This window comes from Canis lupus, chromosome 30, assembly GCF_011100685.1.
Source record: "Canis lupus familiaris isolate Mischka breed German Shepherd chromosome 30, alternate assembly UU_Cfam_GSD_1.0, whole genome shotgun sequence".
Classification (NCBI taxonomy): Eukaryota; Metazoa; Chordata; class Mammalia; order Carnivora; family Canidae; genus Canis; species Canis lupus.
In genome coordinates this window covers 8,455,471-8,474,202 of record NC_049251.1, presented here as the reverse complement: position 1 = coordinate 8,474,202, position 18,732 = coordinate 8,455,471, and the positions used below count along the sequence as shown (strand labels likewise).

At 36.6% G+C, this 18,732-nt stretch overlaps 1 protein-coding gene across 1 annotated transcript in view; it reads left to right on the top strand.

Annotated features, from left to right (window-relative positions):
- The window catches only part of INO80 (INO80 complex ATPase subunit), a 128,929-nt gene that overhangs the window by 49,317 nt on the left and 60,880 nt on the right, over positions 1-18,732 (top strand). The window contains exons 15-24 of the mRNA XM_038580091.1: positions 6,515-6,574; positions 7,009-7,151; positions 8,273-8,357; positions 9,381-9,498; positions 10,635-10,720; positions 13,777-13,944; positions 14,146-14,279; positions 16,008-16,075; positions 16,787-16,880; positions 17,651-17,822. Of these exons, the coding sequence (XP_038436019.1) occupies positions 6,515-6,574; positions 7,009-7,151; positions 8,273-8,357; positions 9,381-9,498; positions 10,635-10,720; positions 13,777-13,944; positions 14,146-14,279; positions 16,008-16,075; positions 16,787-16,880; positions 17,651-17,822 (1,128 nt within the window). The remainder of the gene's footprint in view (positions 1-6,514; positions 6,575-7,008; positions 7,152-8,272; positions 8,358-9,380; positions 9,499-10,634; positions 10,721-13,776; positions 13,945-14,145; positions 14,280-16,007; positions 16,076-16,786; positions 16,881-17,650; positions 17,823-18,732) is intronic.

Here is an 18,732-nt window from a genome sequence, read left to right as displayed (position 1 = left end):
GATCAGGATTTCTGGGTCCTGGGCTCCATGCTCAGTGGGAAGTCTGCTTGAGATTCTCCCTACCCATCTGCCTCCTCTCTCCCTCACTGGCTTTCTCTCTCTCTCTCTCTCTCTCTCTCTCGTACGTGTGTGTGTGCTCTCTCAAATCTTTTTTTTTTTTTTTTTTTTAAGTTACTGATAGGAGCAGTAGGAGAGTATATTACATCGTTACATTTCCTAAGTGAGAAAGCTAAAGTCCAATTTCAATGATTTGCTGCATTAGCCACATGGATTGATGCTCCTGGTCAAATAGTAGAAAATATTTTAGAAAATATCTATCTTATTGGTTTAACAGAGATTCTGGCAGGACATCTGGGTGACTTAGTGGTTGAGTGTCTGCCTTCAGCTCAGTGTGTGATCCCAGAGTACCGGGATCAAGTCCCATATCGGGCTCCTTGCATGGAGCCTCCTTCTCCTGTCTCTGCCTCTGTCTCTGCCTCTCTCTGTGTCTCTCATGAATAAATAAATAAAATCTTAAAAAACCCAAAAAACTAGATTTTGGCAAATCCCATTATTAGGGCACATATCCTGTAACTTATGGCATTGTTGTGTCCCCCTCCCCCCGGATATATGCATAAATAATCCATTTTCTTGATACTTTTAAAGTCAGATCTTTCGAACTAGTCCAGATTATAATGTCTAAGGTAGATAATGAGAAAGTTGATTTTTAACTAATTTAGAGGGAAAGAAGTGAGATTGAGGTCAAAAGTAATCAGCAGGAAAGTATGTTGCGTTAAGTTGGGTAAGAAATGGGTAAGATTTATTAAACAGGTTTAATTGTGGAAAGTTACTGAGATGAGAAAGAATGGGTAAGATTTATATTGCTTGCAAGTATAACTGGTGAAATCAGTTAAATATGTGTTCTGTCCCTAAAGTAATGTAATGATAATGAGGTTGCTTGGTGAAAAAGATTTTATGGAAATTCTGTATCAAGAGTTATTGTTATGGTCTCCCTGATTTGGGGTCTCCATAATAATACTGGGTTCCATGCAATATAAAGGGCACAGGATAAGGTGGAGATGGGAGTCAGATGTTTTTTGGCTTATGTATTGTAAGGAATAAGGACACGTCTGGGATATTCCACTTTAGGATACCTTTGTGGCTATAGCCCCACCTCTCTGATTGTAGATTTAAAAAAGGTTTACAAGGCACATTAAATATATAGCTTTTAATTTGGCTAACTCATTTTTGAATTTCTAAGATGATGAGATCATTCTAAGGGCGCCTGGGTGGTTCATTTGGGTAAGCGTCTGCCTTTGGGTCAGATCATAATCCCAGCATCCTAAGATGGAGCCCCACATTGGTTCCCTGCTCAGCAGGAAGACTGCTTCTCCCTCTCCCTCTGCTGATCTCCTTGCTTGTGCTGTCTGGCTCGCTCTCTATCTCCCCACACCTTCTCTCTGTCAAATATATAAATAAAATCTTTAAAAATAAATAGTTTTTTTCAAAAAGATTATTCTATGTCAGTTTGTTGATTATTTCTGTAGACTTGTTTGCCATTTGGAATATGGAGCTGCCATATTTTTTCTGCATTCATTCATTCATTTTTGTTTTCTCTTCCAGTACATGTTGAACAGTCAGGAAGTTGAAAAATTAAGTCTTAAAAATTTCCACCAAATCACTTGAGTTTTCAGTATTAACTTTACTGCTTATTAGATGGCAATGCATTACTGCTTGCATCATTGATACAATGTCCTTTAATTTTGTTCCTGTGCCTGGAACTGAGCTTTCATTTGCATGTTTGAACTTCATTTTGATTTTATTATAGGGATCCGTAAAATATGGCCTTTGGGCCTGTTCCAGTTGCCACTTTCGTTTATACTAATTTTTGTTGTTGTTGTTGTTTTTAATTGTGATAAAATACACATGCATAGGGAGAGCACCTGGCTGACTCAGTTGGTAGAGCATTCAACTAGATTTCAGGGTTGTGAGTTCAAGCCCCACACTGGGTGTAGAGATTACTTAAGAAAGAACAAAAAACACATGCATAAAATAGACTAATACAAAGTGTACAGTTACTAGCATTAAATACATTTACAGTATGATGCAATGATCAGTGCTGATTGCAAAATTTTTTCACTGTCCCAAACAGAAATCTTTTCTCCATTTTTTTTAAATTTTTATTTATTTATGATAGTCACAGAGAGAGAGAGAGAGAGGCAGAGACACAGGCAGAGGGAGAAGCAGGCTCCATGCACCGGGAGCCCGATGTGGGATTTGATCCTGGGTCTCCAGGATCACGCCCTGGGCCAAAGGCAGGCGCCAAACCACTGTGCCACCCAGGGATCCCGAAACTTTTTCCCCATTAAGCAGTCACTCCCTGTTTCCCTTTGCCTCCAGCCCTGGCTACCACAGATCTGCTGTCTCTGGATTTGCTTATTCTGGATGTTTTATCTAACTGGCATCATATAATAGGTGGCCTTTTATGTCTGGCTTCTTATTCTTTTCACATATAATATCTTCATGTTACAATATGTGTCAGCATGTCATTGTTTTTTACTATTGAATAATACATCATTATCTAGACACACATCTATTCATCTCTTAGTGGTATTTGAGTTGTTTCTACTTTCTGGCTATTGTTAGTAGCACTGTTGGGAACATTCATGTACAGGTTCTCATTTGAACACCCGTCCTTTTTTCTTTTTTTCTTCTTTTTTTTTTTTTTTAAGATTTTATTTATTTATTCATGAGAGACACAGGCAGAGGGAGAAGCAGGCTCCATGCAGGGAGCCTGACGTGGGACTTGATCCCAGGTCTCCAGGATCACATCCCAGGCTGAAGGCGGCGCTAAACTGCTAAGCCACCAGGGCTGCCCCCATCCTGTTTTCATTTCAGTTATTTTGGTATGTACTTAGAATTGGAATTGCTAAGTCATTCTGAATTTAAGCTAATTAAGGAATCTGCCACCTGTTTTTTTTTTTTTTTTTTTTACAGCTGCAAGCTAAAAATAGTTTTCATGGTTTTAAGCTATTGATTTAAAAAGAGCCCTATTTCATAACTAATGGTATATGAAAATTAAACATGTATATGTTGAAACACAACCATGCTCTTCTGTTTGTTATTTATGGTTGCATTCTTACTAAAACAGCAGAGTTCAGTAGTTGTGACAGAGATCATATTTCCTGCAAAGCCTAAAATATTTATCATTTGCCTGTTTACAGAAAAGGTTTGATGACCTCTGCTCTATCGACTCACTGTTTCTTCCATTACTCTGTTGCATTGTCAGAAATATGTTCACTTCCCTACAGAACATAGTTAAATACAGACTCTTCTCAGTTTGAGTTCAAAAGATATTTAGATTTATGATGAGAACATCTGAAAGTTCACTTTATTTGGCAGGTATCTGAGTAACATTTGTTTTATAATTCTAGTATGACCAGTGCTTCTGACTTTCTTTTTTCCCCCTAAGAAATATGGTTTACATTTTTTCCACAGTTAATGTTCCATTTTCATTCCTAAATTTGGCTATTTTGTGTGTTTTCTATTTCATTTCTGCTGTTTTGTTATGATCTACTTTTTTTGTGCACTTTTTTCTTTTTCTAACATCTCAAGATAGAGCTTAGATTGTTGATTTTTAGCTTTTTTCTAGTTAGTATATTTAAGGGCATTTATTGCTTTCTAGAATGACTATAGCCACCCAAGGGTTTGATGTGTCACATTTGCGTTATTCTTTAAAATAATTTCTAACTTCTATTTCAAGTCCCTATTTGATTTCTGACTTATTTAATAGAGTGAATCTTGCACCAGGCCAGCAGTTGGTAGAGCATGCAACTCTTGATCTCAGGGTTGTGAGTTCAAGCCCCACATTGGGCCTGCTTTTAAAGAAAGAAAGAATGAACGAAAGAGAGGTTCTTAATTTCTAAGCAAAGGATGATTTTCTAGGTATCTTCTTGTTACTGATTTTCAGCTTAAATCCACTATGATAGAAAAATGGGCTTCTTATGATTTTAATCGTTTGAAATTTGTTGAACTTTTCTTTTATGGCCCACCATATAGTCAGTGTTTAGAAATGTCTTGTATCTGTTTACAAATAGTAGATATTGTGCAGTTGTTGAGTGTAGCGTTGTATATGTTGATTAGCTCAGGGTTTTTTCAGCTCTTCTGTATCTTTACTGATTTTTTTGTCTGCCTCTATAATTACTAATTGAAAGAAGTATGTTAAAATTCGCCACAGGGGCACCTGGGTGGCTCAGTTGGTAAGTATTTGACTTCAGCTCTGGTCAACTCAGTGGGGAGTCTGCTTGTCTCTCTGCCCCTCCCCTGCTTGTGCTCTCTCCTATCTCTCTCAAATAAATAAGTAAAATCTTAAAAGAAAAAAAGAAAAAACCACCAATTAAGGGTTTATGCATTTTTCTTTTTTTTTTAATTTTTAATTTTTTTTATATTTCTGTTTTCTTCTTTCCATTTTGCTTTATATTTTAAGGCTGTAAGTTGTTTTACAAATTTACAATTATTTTATCTTCCTGATGGATTGAACCTTTTATTATTACGAAATTCCTCTTGTTAAGACTTTCTGCCTTAAGCCTATTTTCTCTGGTATTAAATAGATTAGCTTTCTTCTGGTTTTATGTAGTATCTTTTTCTTTCTTTTACATTTAACCATTCTGTTAACATTTAAGGTTTTTTCTTGCCTTTTATTTGTAATATTTATGCTGACTTTATGTAGTTATTGATGCATGAAGTTTAAATCTGCCTTGCTGTTTGCTTTCCGCTTCTTCTACTTCTACAACTTTCCTTTTTCTCCTTTCTTGTGTCCTTTGGATTGATTAGAATTTACTACTCTTTCATTCCTTCTTAGTTTGCTAATTATGTATTCATTTTATTCTTTAGTAGATACCCAGGAGAATACCCAGAAGTCAAGGAACATGCATCCCTGACTTTTTGTTACTGTTCCCTGACAGTACAAGGCTTTATTATACTTCTTTGTTTTATGTTGTTTTTCAGAGAGGGAGTGTGAGAGAGAGCCTGTGAGCAGGGTGGGGTCAAGGCAGAGGGAGAGGGAGAGAGAATCCTGAGCAGGCTCCACATCCAGCTACAGACCATGGACACAGAGCTTAATCGCACAACCCTGAGCTCATGACCTGAGCCAGAATTAGAGTCGGATGCTTAACCAACTTAACCACCCAACTTAACGTGCATGGTTATGGTTATCTATACATTTTAAATTTATTTAAATATATTCATATTACCTACTCACTATTTTCATTGATCTTCATTTCTTCCTGTATTTTTATATTTCATTGTAACTGAGATTTTTCAAAAAACAAAAATCATCAAGCTACAGATCCAAGAAGCACTTTGAAAGAAAACCACATCTAGAGAGACATCACAGAAAAAGTGATAAATTTTACATTCTTTTATTTCTCCATGCTTTAGTCTAAATATTTCCTTCTGACCTGTTTCACTAATATTCTCTAAGCTGCATCTAATTTGTCATTAAACCCATAATTGAATTCTCAGTTTTAGTTATATTTTTCAGTTCTAAAAATTTCCTCTGGTACTTTATAGTTTCTAGTACACCACTGAAATTCCCAAGCATATCTTTTCATTCCAGGAACAAATTAGCAACTATTTTTAAAAAGTCTCTTTCTGATATTTTCATCATCTGGGTCTAACTCTGGGTTTATTTCCTGTATGTGTTTTTCATACTGGTTTTCAGTCATGGAATCTCGTCTTCCATGTGTCTGGAGGGTTTTTTGTTGGTTTTGTTTGTTTGCGTTTTTATTGTATACTGGACATTATATAAGAAAAATTCTAGAGATAATTGTGGGATCTGTTTTCTTCTTCTTCCAAGGAGGCTTTATATGTGTTTAGATTTGGTTTTGTCCTCTAGTGATTTGGTAGGGTGGGGGCAGCACTAATAATTCAAAGTCCCCACCTTAATCTAGTCAGGAATTGAAATGATTCAGAGCTGGGATTCAGTACTTCTTAAGGCTTAAGGCACATCTATGTGTAGCTGCCCTTTCCTGCCCATGGGTATGTATCCTAGGATTCCCATCATAAGGCCAGGAAGGTGGGTGGTTATCAGAATTTTTCCTTCTTGAACTACAGTTTTTGTTCTGTAGACCCTGCATCTCTTCAAAACAAAACAAAAACAAAAAATTCTGCTCAACTTCTTAGTTTCCCAACTAGAACTTTTGGAAAGGATCAGTCAACACCTTTAAGAAAGACATGTGCCAGCTGTCAGGCTTTACTTTCTGGATGGACTTTCTTTTCTGGATCTTGACCCTCTCTGATTCTGCTCTGCCACAGTAGTGTTCTGAAGCCTTCAAACAAATGTATGTATGCTTTAATTCAGTCAGCAGGAAGAGTGCTAACAGCAGTGACAGAAGAGGAATTCTCTATTCATTCTTTACTTTTTTTTTTTTCTTTTTTGCTTTAGGTTCTTCTAAAGTCCTTCTGAATAACATTTATAATGATGCTTTTTAAGATTATAAGTAAGAAGTAATCTGTATAATGGTCCTTTTTCCAGGTGCTACCGTATTGGGGAAATCCTCATGATAGAAAAGTTATCAGGAGATTCTGGAGTCAGGTAACTTTTAGCTTAATGCATATACACATATGCCTGCATATTATATACACACACTATACATATGCCATCATTTCTCCATTTTATTTGAGTAACTTCTCATGTATAAAATCTTATATATATTTCTAGACACTAGGCAAGTACACTTTTTTACTTCTATAACACTTTGCCCATTATAGACATCATCTAGACTCTAAGTCCAGGATTAAATAAGAACTCTTAAATAAGCTGAAGACTAATTTTTAATATGATCTGTAATTAAGGTAAGTACTTTAAAAGCAGTTATGGTTTAATTCACTACACATCTACCATGTGGGAGAAGCACATCTTCAGTAGGACTGTCTTAAACTTCTTAGCCTTAGAAAATAAAGTCCATTCCTCATTATCTTATGTATTATTAGGTATTTATTTTCATTATTCCCTTCTTATATTTACAGAAGACCCTCTACACTCAGGATGCCCCCTTCCATGTGGTTATCACCAGCTACCAGCTGGTGGTGCAGGATGTAAAGTATTTCCAGCGGGTCAAGTGGCAGTACATGGTGTTGGATGAGGCTCAGGCACTCAAGAGTAGTTCCAGGTAACACAGTTAATAGAAACCAAACTGTAGACTGAAGCTGTATAGATATATAGATATATGATACAGATAGCATATGATACATACATATACCAGTGAATAAAGATCAGAGAGGTTTCAGAACATGGTATGATATGGTCTACATATACCATGTATATGACCAGAAAAAAATTACCTTTTGCATTTTACATGGAATACAAACAATGTTTAGAAACAGGGTTTTTCTTAACTTTTATTTCTCTACTCAATAATTATTGCATCTTAACAGGTCTTTGTTCTTCAGGGAACATTTTTGTGGGAGAAGGCTCGTTGCCCTTTGATTCAGAGATTATTTTGAACAAGAAGTCTTAATAGGAAGTAGAATATTACATTATACAGATTGTAGATTCTGTTTTATGCAGGTTGTCTTGGTCTCTGGATGGTTATTAGAGCCACAGGATTTTTTTATTGTCAGTTACATGTTTAAAATATCCTCTTACCTTCAAAACTACAGACTAAATAGTCAATCAGTACTTGACCTTAAAGTGTTAGTGGTATGAAATGTTGCTTTTGATGCATTTTTATTAACTGTTGGTGAGCCCATAAGACTTTCTTAGAGATCCATTTTAACTGACAGGGTGGTACTTTCTATCCTCTGTCATACATTACTTCATATTATACTCTGTTGAAGAAGGACATGCTTATAGCCAGGGGCAGTATACTCAGTTTGCATTTTCTTCTCATACTCTTCCACTGTCTCTCCATTGATCTCTCTAAACTCACTGGAAGCACACATACTAATAATCATAAAGCTTTCTACTACAAGATAAATACCTTACGATTAAATGGCTTGTGTCAACAAAATGGACCAAAGATAGTAGAGTACTTTGTCAAGCCAGAAAGGATCTTATTCTGCCCATTTGAAGGCTATTTTTTCTAAACCTAATACCAGGTTTTCAGTTATATAGGCGTCATTTCCTGTCCTCAGCTTTGTTGAATAGTATTTTTCACTGTGTACATGGTGGAGTATTTGATTCTGGGTGTTTGGTAGTTTTTTGGAAAGCATTTTTAGAAGTATAAGGTCTTAATAGGATAAAGAAAGATTTACTGCTAACTTGGAATTTGTAATTCATTTTACTGAACAGTGTTCGTTGGAAGATCCTCTTGCAGTTCCAATGTCGGAATCGGCTTTTGCTAACTGGAACCCCAATTCAGAACACCATGGCAGAGGTAGGCAATAGTTAAGGCTTCAGTTTTATGCCTGCCTTAAATGGAATGGTTCTAGCACAGAATAGAATTCTTTTCCATGCCCACTTGGAACATGAAGACCCTCTACAGAAGGGGTCTTCATGTACAAATTAAAATCCACACTATAAAAGGGAGAATTTGACCATAGCTTGCTTTCAGTGGGTTTTTTAGGCATCATTCCTATTATTCTCTGGCATAAGCAAATAAATTCATGTATTCCTTTGTACTTATGGAATAAATAGTGACCACATTAGGAATTCTATTCATCTAATGCAGAGAAGTTTTTATGATAGATTGAGAAGGTAATATTCTTTGGCACTGAGAGGAGCTAAAATTCCTTATATAGAAAAGATAATTTTTCATCTAGAACAGGGATCAGAAAACTTTCTGTAAGAGCCAGAGAGCAAATTTTTTTTTCGGATAGTATATATTTCAGACTTTACAGGCCATATAGTTGCTATTGCAGCTACTCAACCTTGCCATTATAATATGAAAGCATCCATATATGATACATAAAGAATAGGTGTGGCTATGTCCCAGTAAAACTTTATTTATAAAAATAGTTGACAGAAATGTTTAATAAATAGTTGGCAGACCAGCTTTGGCACCATAGGCCATAATTTACTGACCCCTAATTAAGAGTTATTATTAGCAAGTTATTTTACCTTAGATTGTGTTCAGTTGTGAAATGAATATTTTTAAATATAGAAGATCTTTAAAACTATCCCACTGCAAAATCTGAGCAGGACTTGTACTTTCCAACTTTTAGTTTGAAATTAATTGAAAAATAATCTCAGTTTGCTTATAGCACCTTATAGAATTAAGGTTGGTTGATGAGGCATGTTCTTACACACTCATTCCTTCTCACCCACTCACTCACACTTACACCTATACCTAGACACAGACACATACACACACCTGCAACTTTCACTCTCCAAACCCTCATTATATCCTCACACACTGTCATTTTGTTGTCCTACAGTATTTCACTTCTTTTGTTTCCAGCTCTGGGCTCTACTACATTTCATTATGCCAACATTATTTGATTCACATGAAGAATTCAATGAATGGTTTTCCAAGGACATTGAGAGCCATGCCGAAAACAAATCTGCCATTGATGAGAGTGAGTGCTTTTATGAACTTTCTTTCTGCCTATCAGTGTAGGCAACCACATAATTGAGTATTTGCTTCTATGTGAAGAATTTTTCTTCTATTCGTAGAACAATCAGGATGAGGAGAATGTTTCTCTTATAAAGTAATTATGTGCTTTGTTCATCTTTAAAAGAGCCAAAAGGACTAATAGAGGTGATGCTGCTGTACTGTAGACTATTTAATCAAGGTAGAACAGGTAGAATTCATAAAATACCATATTTTGGCTTCAGAATCCTCATTTTCTATGTAGTTTCTAAAAAATTCATATCAGAATTATATTCTTTATGGGATGAGGGAAGGTTTTTATCCTGTGATAAAAACCGAAATATTAGAGGGCTCATTTTTGTTATTTTTTTTCTATATTAGGATTTGTTTCTACTGAGAATATTTTAAGCCTTATTTATCAATACTTTTGACCTTGTTGAATAATGAATTTTAAGAGCCTTATGAGGGGGTAGCCTGGGTGGCTCAGCGGTTTAGCACCACCTTCAGCTCAGTGCGTGATTCTGGAGATCTGGGATGGAGTCCCATGTCAGGCTCCCTGCATGGAGCCTGCTTCTCCCTCTGCCTTATGTCTCTGCCTCTCTCTCTCTGTGTCTCTCATGAATAAATAAAATCTTAAAAATAAAGAGCATTATGAGGTATTTATTACATAGATATGAATGGACATCTGCCAACTATTAGAAAAGTCCTAAAGTATTTTCCTATACTACAATTTGTTCATTTGCTAACACACTTTGAAAAAATGATTTTGGGGGAACACCGGGAGCCCCAGATAGCTTCCATTCAACCGGTGTGAGAACTCTGTCCTTGATAAAATGATCCTAAAACACTCTAAAGGTGAATTCTAATAAAAATAAAGTGGTCCTTATTGGTCTGAGTAAATGATAGAAAAATGCATTTGCCCCATCAACTATAGGTGGATTCTGTGAAAATTCAGACTCTTTGATTTCCTATTTAAGGAAAGATTAAATTTCAGTCTTCTTTTAGAGGTTCATTAAGCCAAAAGTTAAAAGAACAGTTTAGTGAGAGATGATCATGATACTTCTTTTGTTTGTGTTAAATCAATATAATGTGTTATTTGTCTTGGGCCTTTTGGCATTTTAGATCAACTCTCTCGCTTACACATGATCTTGAAGCCATTTATGCTGAGGAGAATCAAGAAGGATGTAGAAAATGAATTGTCTGACAAGGTAAGGAAAGAAGACTTCATCAGTTTAAGGCTTAATAGGCACCACCTTAGGGTTTCAGGACAAACCCCCCCCCCCCCCCCCCCCCCCCCAAAAAAAAACCCTCCTTGGTAAATATTTAGTTGAAGGGCGAATAGTTTGAGAAAAGACCATTAAACTTTAGTGGATCAAAGAAGGCTTAAAATGAGTCAGACCAAAAAAAAAAAAAAAATGAGTCAGACAACCAAGGCAGGTAATATTTTTTTCTTTCTTCTTTTTCTTTTATACTTTTTATTATTATGAACTTGAGACATTATAAAAGTAGAAAAAATAGTATACAAACCCTCTTGTAGTCATCATACAGCTTCAACAGTGATCAACTCATTTCCATCCCCATCCCTCTAGACTATTCTGAAGCAAGTCTCAGATGTCTTATTTCATTTACAAATATGTTCTTATATATCTTTAAAACATTTCGACTTTTTTTTTTAATTTAATCTTTTAACAAATCCATAACTATGGGGTGCCTGGGTGGCTCAGTTAAGTGGCTGACTCTTGATTTTGGCTCAGGTTGTGATCTCAGGATCCTGTGATCAAGCCCCAGAATCGGGTTCCTCATTCAGGGAGTCTGCTTCAGGATTCTGGTCTCTCCCTCTACCCCTCCCCCCACTTGTATGTGTTCTCTTTCTCTCAAATAAATAAATCTTTAAAAAAAATTAGACATAACCATATATTATCACCTCTGCTAAAGAAAACAATAGTTCCATTGTAATGTCACGTATCCAGTCAACTTCCCCATTTTTCTCAACTTCCCCATTTTTCTTTCTGTGTGTTTCTCTTCCCTCTGTTTTCCTCCCAACTTCTCCCTGCCTCCCTCTTTTTTCTGTTAAACAATTAAAGAACTTTTGAAATTGCGATCTGAGCAAGGCCCACACATAGCATTTGGGTGATACATGTCTTAATTATCTTTTAATTCCTCCCTACTATTTTTCCCTGTTGAAGAAACTGAGTTACTTTTCCTAGAGTTTTCCACATAGAGGATTTTGCTAATTGCATCATTGTGGTGTTGTTTAACATGTTCTTTGGTCTCCTCTATTTCTGTAAACCGAGAATTAGATTTAGAAGTTGAGTGTGCTTCGGGTTGTAATATTTTTTCTTATACTAAGCCAGTAATTTTGGTGTGTTAGGGTGCCTGGCTGGCTCAGTCAGTGGAACGTGTGACTCTTGAACTTGGGATAATGAGTTCGAGCCCCATGTTTGATGTAGAGATTACTTTAAAAACTACATTTTTTTGGTTATAAATATCTTTTTTTGAATCCTTATCAGACTTCTGTTATTTTTTTCTTATCTCCTGTGAATCCTCTCCATATTCTGCTTTCTTCTTCTTTCCTCCCAGTACCTAGTCCTTCAGAGTTCTTCCCCATCTTCCATATATCCCACCTGTTTCTCACAATTCTACTCTCTACCTACAAGGCATCTTCCAAGGTTCTTGATGATATCAGGTGATTCTCCTATATCACTGTCAGAAGGTTTGATTATTTTGAAATTGGTAACTCTATTTGGAAGATTGTGGTGGGAATGTACCTTTAAAGAGAAGAGTATCCTTGTACCTTTATTTTATTTGTTTTTAAGAAAACTTGATGACTGTTTTGTGAAACTGGCTGGTTTTAACTAAAGAGTAGTGTTGCACAGATATACCTGATAGAAGGAAAATACTATATAAAACAATGAATTCTTTTATATCGGAAGGGGCTTAAAAAACTAGCGGTGTCATAATTTCTGCTACTTGGTGAGTGGGGATGTGGTTAGAAGATGTAGTATGATTCTTAATCACCATGCATAGTATTTTTCTTAAGATTTCTTAAACATCAGTATTGTTTCTGATTTGTTTTTAAATAATACATTTCTTTATTAAACTCTTATTGCCTGATAGCCACTGGTATATAAAGATGTAGTGTCCAGGTTCTATTCAGGTTCCATTCAGATTTCCAAGGGAGATAAATATATAACTAAACTAATATTGTATCATAAGAGATACAGTGATTGTCTATGTGAAGTATAATAGGAACACAGATAAGGGAATAGTTCTGTTAAGGAAGGTTAGAGAAGGCATCAAAGTAGAGATGACATATGTGAGCTAGGTCTGGAATGGTAAATTGGCATTTACTAGGAAAATGTGGTAAGGAAACAGGTGGATGCTAAGCAACCAGAGCATTGTGAACAAAGGTAGAACAACATTCACATATGCAGCATGTTTAGCAAACATTATTCAGAGCATTGTTGGTAAGATATATAGGAGGACATGGTGATGAGACTGGGACAGTTGTGGTTGGTTAGAGTATGGAAGACCACCTCTGTTTCCCAGAGAATTTTTGATGTTTTACTATAGACAGTAATACACACTGAAGGTTTTTCAACTTTGGAATCACCTTATAAGATTTATATGGAAAGTTTCTTAGAACCAGTAAAGACTGTAGGCAGAAAGACACTCCTCCCAGATAGTAGCAGTCTAGATTAGATATGATGAGATTCTGCAGTAAGACAATGAGAGTGGTCAGAAAGGATGATTATTAGAGGCTAATTTCCAGGTGTACTTGAGGGATTTAGGAAATGGCAGAACATGGGCATTGAGAGAGAAAGAAAACCCAGAGCAGATTGAAATTTCTTTTTCGGTTACTGAGTGAATGTAATGCTGTTAATTAATTTAGTAAGTTGTGGAAAAGATATTTTTTTCCACTGACTCCCTGACTGGTACTATTATAGGGGGTAGTTGAAAATATGGGGCTGAGAATGTTCAGGAAAATACTTTTGCAAGGTACTGCAATGGATAGCAGTTGGTGCTATTGGAAGTGGAAGAGCTTTCTCAGGGATAGTATGCAGAGTGAATAAATGACAGGGAAGAATGTCAAGAAAAGAATTTTTTCTGGATGATTAGCCATATCACAGGTTTATAGAGATACTGAGTTTCTAGAGATATGGATATTGTCTGTTCAATCATAATCTGGCTTGCATTTGTTTCTAACGGTGATGCTGAATTCTCTTATAAACTTCAAAATATAAATGTCCTTATTGATTTTTAGATTGAGATTCTAATGTATTGCCAGCTGACCAGCCGACAGAAGCTGCTATATCAGGCACTAAAGAACAAAATTTCTATTGAGGATTTATTGCAGTCTTCTATGGGCTCTACCCAGCAAGCACAGACCACCACCAGCAGCCTCATGAATCTAGTCATGCAGTTTAGGAAGGTAAGATTGTAGGTCAGCTGCCTTGGAGTTGTCTTCATTAACCCATTTCAAGAAAAGGGCTCTAACCTTTCTGCCAAATAAACAAAGGCTGTTAAAAAGAGATGAAATAAAGTATATATTCACATAGGTGAATATTCAGAGTTTGGGATGCCTCATCATTTCTGCGCATGACAGTGGTGCCTCATTTTCCTTCCTCTTTAGGTGTGTAATCACCCAGAGTTATTTGAACGACAAGAAACTTGGTCTCCGTTTCATATTTCCCTAAAGCCATACCAGATTTCAAAGTTTATCTACCGTCATGGACAGATCAGGGTCTTCAACCATTCACGAGACAGGTACTCACCTGTTGTTTGTAATTTGAGACAGGTTGTTTTTGTAATTTGAGGTTTTGTGGCTAGTGCTCTTGGAGGTTTAGTGGAGAGTATCTGATTTCCCCAACAATGAGATATTTAAGCATATGATGGACAGCTATTTATTGAGAGATGTTGTAATAGGAATCTGCACAGTATCAAGGGGTTAATTGGATGTCCTTAACTGCTGTAGCCATTTCTGGTTTTTATCTATCTATCTATCTATCTATCTATCTATCTTTCTTTCTTTCTTTCTTTCTTTCTTTTTTTTTTTCTGGTTTCCTTTCTGAATGAGGAATGCACATATGTCTGTGAACATGTACCAAGAGAGATCACTAAATGTCTCCACTCCAATACTGAACTTGTTTTGTGGTGCCTTATTTTACTGGGACTAGCACTTGTGGGATAACTGATTGTATTTTAAGTTAATCAAATTTATCTTCCTCCTGGAATCAGCCATGACAGATTTAGTAAAGATGAAGTGATTGTTAATATAATACGCTAGAGACCAATTCCATTCAGAAAATAGGTGTATAGGTTCATTCTATACCTGTAAGTAAGGATAGCCCTGGCTTCTGGATTTTTTGACAAGCTCCCAAAGGATTCTTATGCGCATCAACATTTGAAAATCCTAGATTTGGAGAGTTCCTTCTATAGAGAAACAGTATAAGCAGCATTATCAAAATAATCAATATTTAGCCTAATGAATCTGAAATTGAGACACATTTCTTGGGTTTAATTTTAAGAATTCATTGTCTCTGGGGTCCCTGGGTGGCTCCAGTCTATTAAGTGTCCAACTCCCAATCTCGACTCAGGTCATGATCTCAGGGTCATGGAACTGAACCCCAAGTCAGGCTCCCCGCTCAGCAGGAAGTCTGCTGGAGATTCTCTCCCTTACTCTTTCCTCCTGCCCCTTCTCCTATGCTGACGCTCTCTCTCTAAAATAAATATATTTTTTAAAAAAATAATTTTTTTAAAGATTTTATTTATTTACTCATGACAGACACACACACAGAGAGGCAGAGACATAAGCAGAGGGAGAAGCAGGCTCCATGCAGGGAGCCGAATGTGAGACTCAATCCCTGGTCACCAGGATCACACCCCGGGCTGAAGGCGGCTCTAAACCTCTGGGCCACCGGGGCTGCCCAAAAAAAAGTCTTTATCTGTGATAACTCCTGGCTGTTACTCAACTAGATGGGCAGGGGGATATAGACCAGAGCTATAGTGCTGTTTGTTTAATATAGTATATGGTAACTTATAGCTTTAAATTGGGATTCTTTGAAATAAAATTGAGACTATTTTAAACTTGTATTGTTTTCTTATATCTGTATTAATTACTTAGTACTTTCTGACATTTGTGCAATGATTTTTGCCTAACAATATGGCAATAGGCCTTTTAAAAGTAGAAACAGGGGCAGCCTGGGTGGCTCAGCGGTTTAGCACCGCCTTCAGCCCAGGGCGTGACCCTGGAGACCCGGATGAAGTCCCGCATCGGGCTCCCTGCGTGGAGCCTGCTTCTCCTCTGCCTGTGTCTCTGCTTCTTCTCTCTGTCTCTCATGAATAAATAAATAAAATCTTTAAAAAAAAAAAAAATAGAAACTGTTTCAAATCTAAAAGATTATTTTTAGTTTTGAGCCTCCAGTCTAGTTAACTTCCCCATATTTATATTTGGGTTGGATTTATTTTATTTTATTTTATTTACTGATTTTACAGGTGGTTAAGGGTTCTTCTTTCTCCATTTGCACCAGACTATATCCAGGAGTCTCTCTTTCACAGAAAAGGTAGGTGTTTTGATTTGGGGGAAGGAAAGTAGGCCAGGGTTTTACAGAATGCTCTGTTTTGCTGAGTGACTTATTTTCAACTAGCCATAGTTTTGCCTGCATGCTAGGTCTTTATTATAGAGTCTTGATAAGCTTTAAGTAAATTAGTTGTCTTCATCTGTAGATGCTATGAGTTGCAGCTATAACAGGAAGCAATAAAAAATCATTTAAAAAATCATTATATTGACCTTCCATCTTTAGTTTATACCTGCCTCTTAAGAGTTTCTTACACCCTTGAAACTTGACATAGACAATGCAGGAGTTTCATTAATGTGACTTGGTTCCTTCCTCCTTAGTCTAAGAGAAAGGAGGAGCTCAACTTTGAGCATTGTCTAGAGAATTAAGGCAAAGGTTCAGAATCTTTTAGCTCTATACTTTTCTTTTTCCTACCATGATAAAAAGAGAAAGGCAGTTAGCCAAGAATCCAAAAAGCCCAAAGGTAGCTGATAAGCCAGTTCCACTCTGGCTCATGTATGCTATATCTCATAGGTTTGCCTCTCCCATTTGGGGTTGTAGTACAAAATTGTAACACCCTGACTTCCATCATTGGGGCTGGGGTGAAACCTTATATATCTTTTCATTGTTAAATAAAACAACAGCAGTTCAGTAGCTTTAGTTGACTGTTATCTCTTGGTTTGCTTTTGGATTTCACTTTGTCCTTTGATATTCCAGGTGTTAATGAAGAAAGTTGTTTCTCCTTCCTTCGCTTTATTGATGTATCTCCAGCAGAAATGGCAAACCTCATGCTTCAGGGACTTTTGGCCAGGTGAGAAGTTTGCTTAATTTGATGAGAGAGCAGGTGGGAATAAACAGGGTGAGAGGTTGAACTGTGAAATTAAATACTTAATATTATATCATCTTAGCAAGCCTTTTATTTTTTTCTTGTTAAGAGTAAACATTTTTATAAGGGAATCATAATTTTCTTTTGATCATTTAATAATTGCATGATGCTTCATGATATACCTTAAATAAAAATTATTTCGACTCTCCTCCCCAGATACTACCAGAAGGTCTTTAAATCCTCTTAATTTCTAGTTAGTCTACTGTGTTGTATCTGCATCTCTAGGACAAATAGTGGCCAGTGAGTCCTTTAGTTGTTAGTAATTGCAGCATAGCTTGCCTTGAGTATTCTGGGAAACTTAGTTCTGTGTTCTTTTTCTTTGGAATAATGGCTTTCACTTATGTTACTATTTTGTATTTATGTGATAAATAGTGACCTCGTTAGAAAAAGCTATCTCTCTAATATGAGGATGTTTTTATAACAGAATTTTTGTGATAGAGCCAAATATTCTTTAGCACTGAGAGGAGCTTTACGGAAGATTTTAGTTTTCATAGTAGCAAACCAAGTCATGCCAAAGAATTTATAGAAGAAAAGTGTGAAATGGCTTCATCTGAAAGTAGGAAAGAACTGTTTCTAAAATACTCGAGATGTACAAAAAAGACACATGAATGAAAGACAAGGTTCCTCACTGCTCTGAACTACCCTCAAACCTCCATGGAGCACTGAATAAGCATGTCTGCTGTGGTCTGTTTCAGATGGTTAGCTCTTTTCCTGTCTCTGAAAGCCTCCTACAGGCTCCATCAGCTGCGCTCCTGGGGAGAGCCAGAAGGGGAGAACCAGCAGAGATATCTGAGAAACAAGGATTTCCTTCTTGGGGTTAATTTTCCACTCTCCTTTCCCAACCTTTGCAGCTGCCCTTTGTTAAAGGTAAGCACTTAATTTCACCATCAGCTATCTGTGGTGGTACTTCCCTTCCCTTCTCTTTGCATCAGTAAAAGGAATAGTAAAATCAGTGATAGCCTCATGGAGCCACAAGTTCCTAGAGTGGGAGCAGTGTATTGAGTTACAGCTTTACTATAACTTCATAGGCATTCTGTATGTTTATGGATCTATATATAAAAATAGTGTGTGTACTTGTGCCTGTGTGTATATTTAATATATATTTTGCATATATTACTGTAAAGTATACAGAACTTTTAAATGTACAATTCTTTGAATTTATCCATGTGTATGCACTTGTGTAACTACTAGACTATACCTAGATTAAGGTATAGAACATTTATTTCCAGCACCCAGAAGTCTCCCTCATGCATCTTCCCATTTAATACCTCCAGTTCAGAATGAACCAACAAAACAACTCTTCTATCACTGTAGCTTATTTTTACCTGTTCTTGACCTTAATTTAAGTGGAATTATCCACTATGTGCACTTTTGTGTCCAGCTTCTTTCCCTCAATATTATGTCTGTGAGATTCATCCACATTGCATTGTAGCATTTTTTGTAATACTATGAAATATTCCATTGAACAAAGAGACCACAATTTTATAACCTGTACTACTGTTGGTGGATATTTAGGTTGCTTCCATTTTGGAGTTATTATAAATAAAAGTGCAATGCGGGATCCCTGGGTGGCGCATGGGATCCCTGGGTGGCGCAGTGGTTTGGCGCCTGCCTTTGGCCCAGGGCGCAATCCTGGAGACCCGGGATCGAATCCCATGTCGGGCTCCCGGTGCATGGAGCCTGCTTCTCCCTTTGCCTGTGTCTCTGCCTCTCTCTCTCTCTCTGTGTGTGTGACTATCATAAGTAAATAAAAATTTAAAAAAATATATTAAAAAAA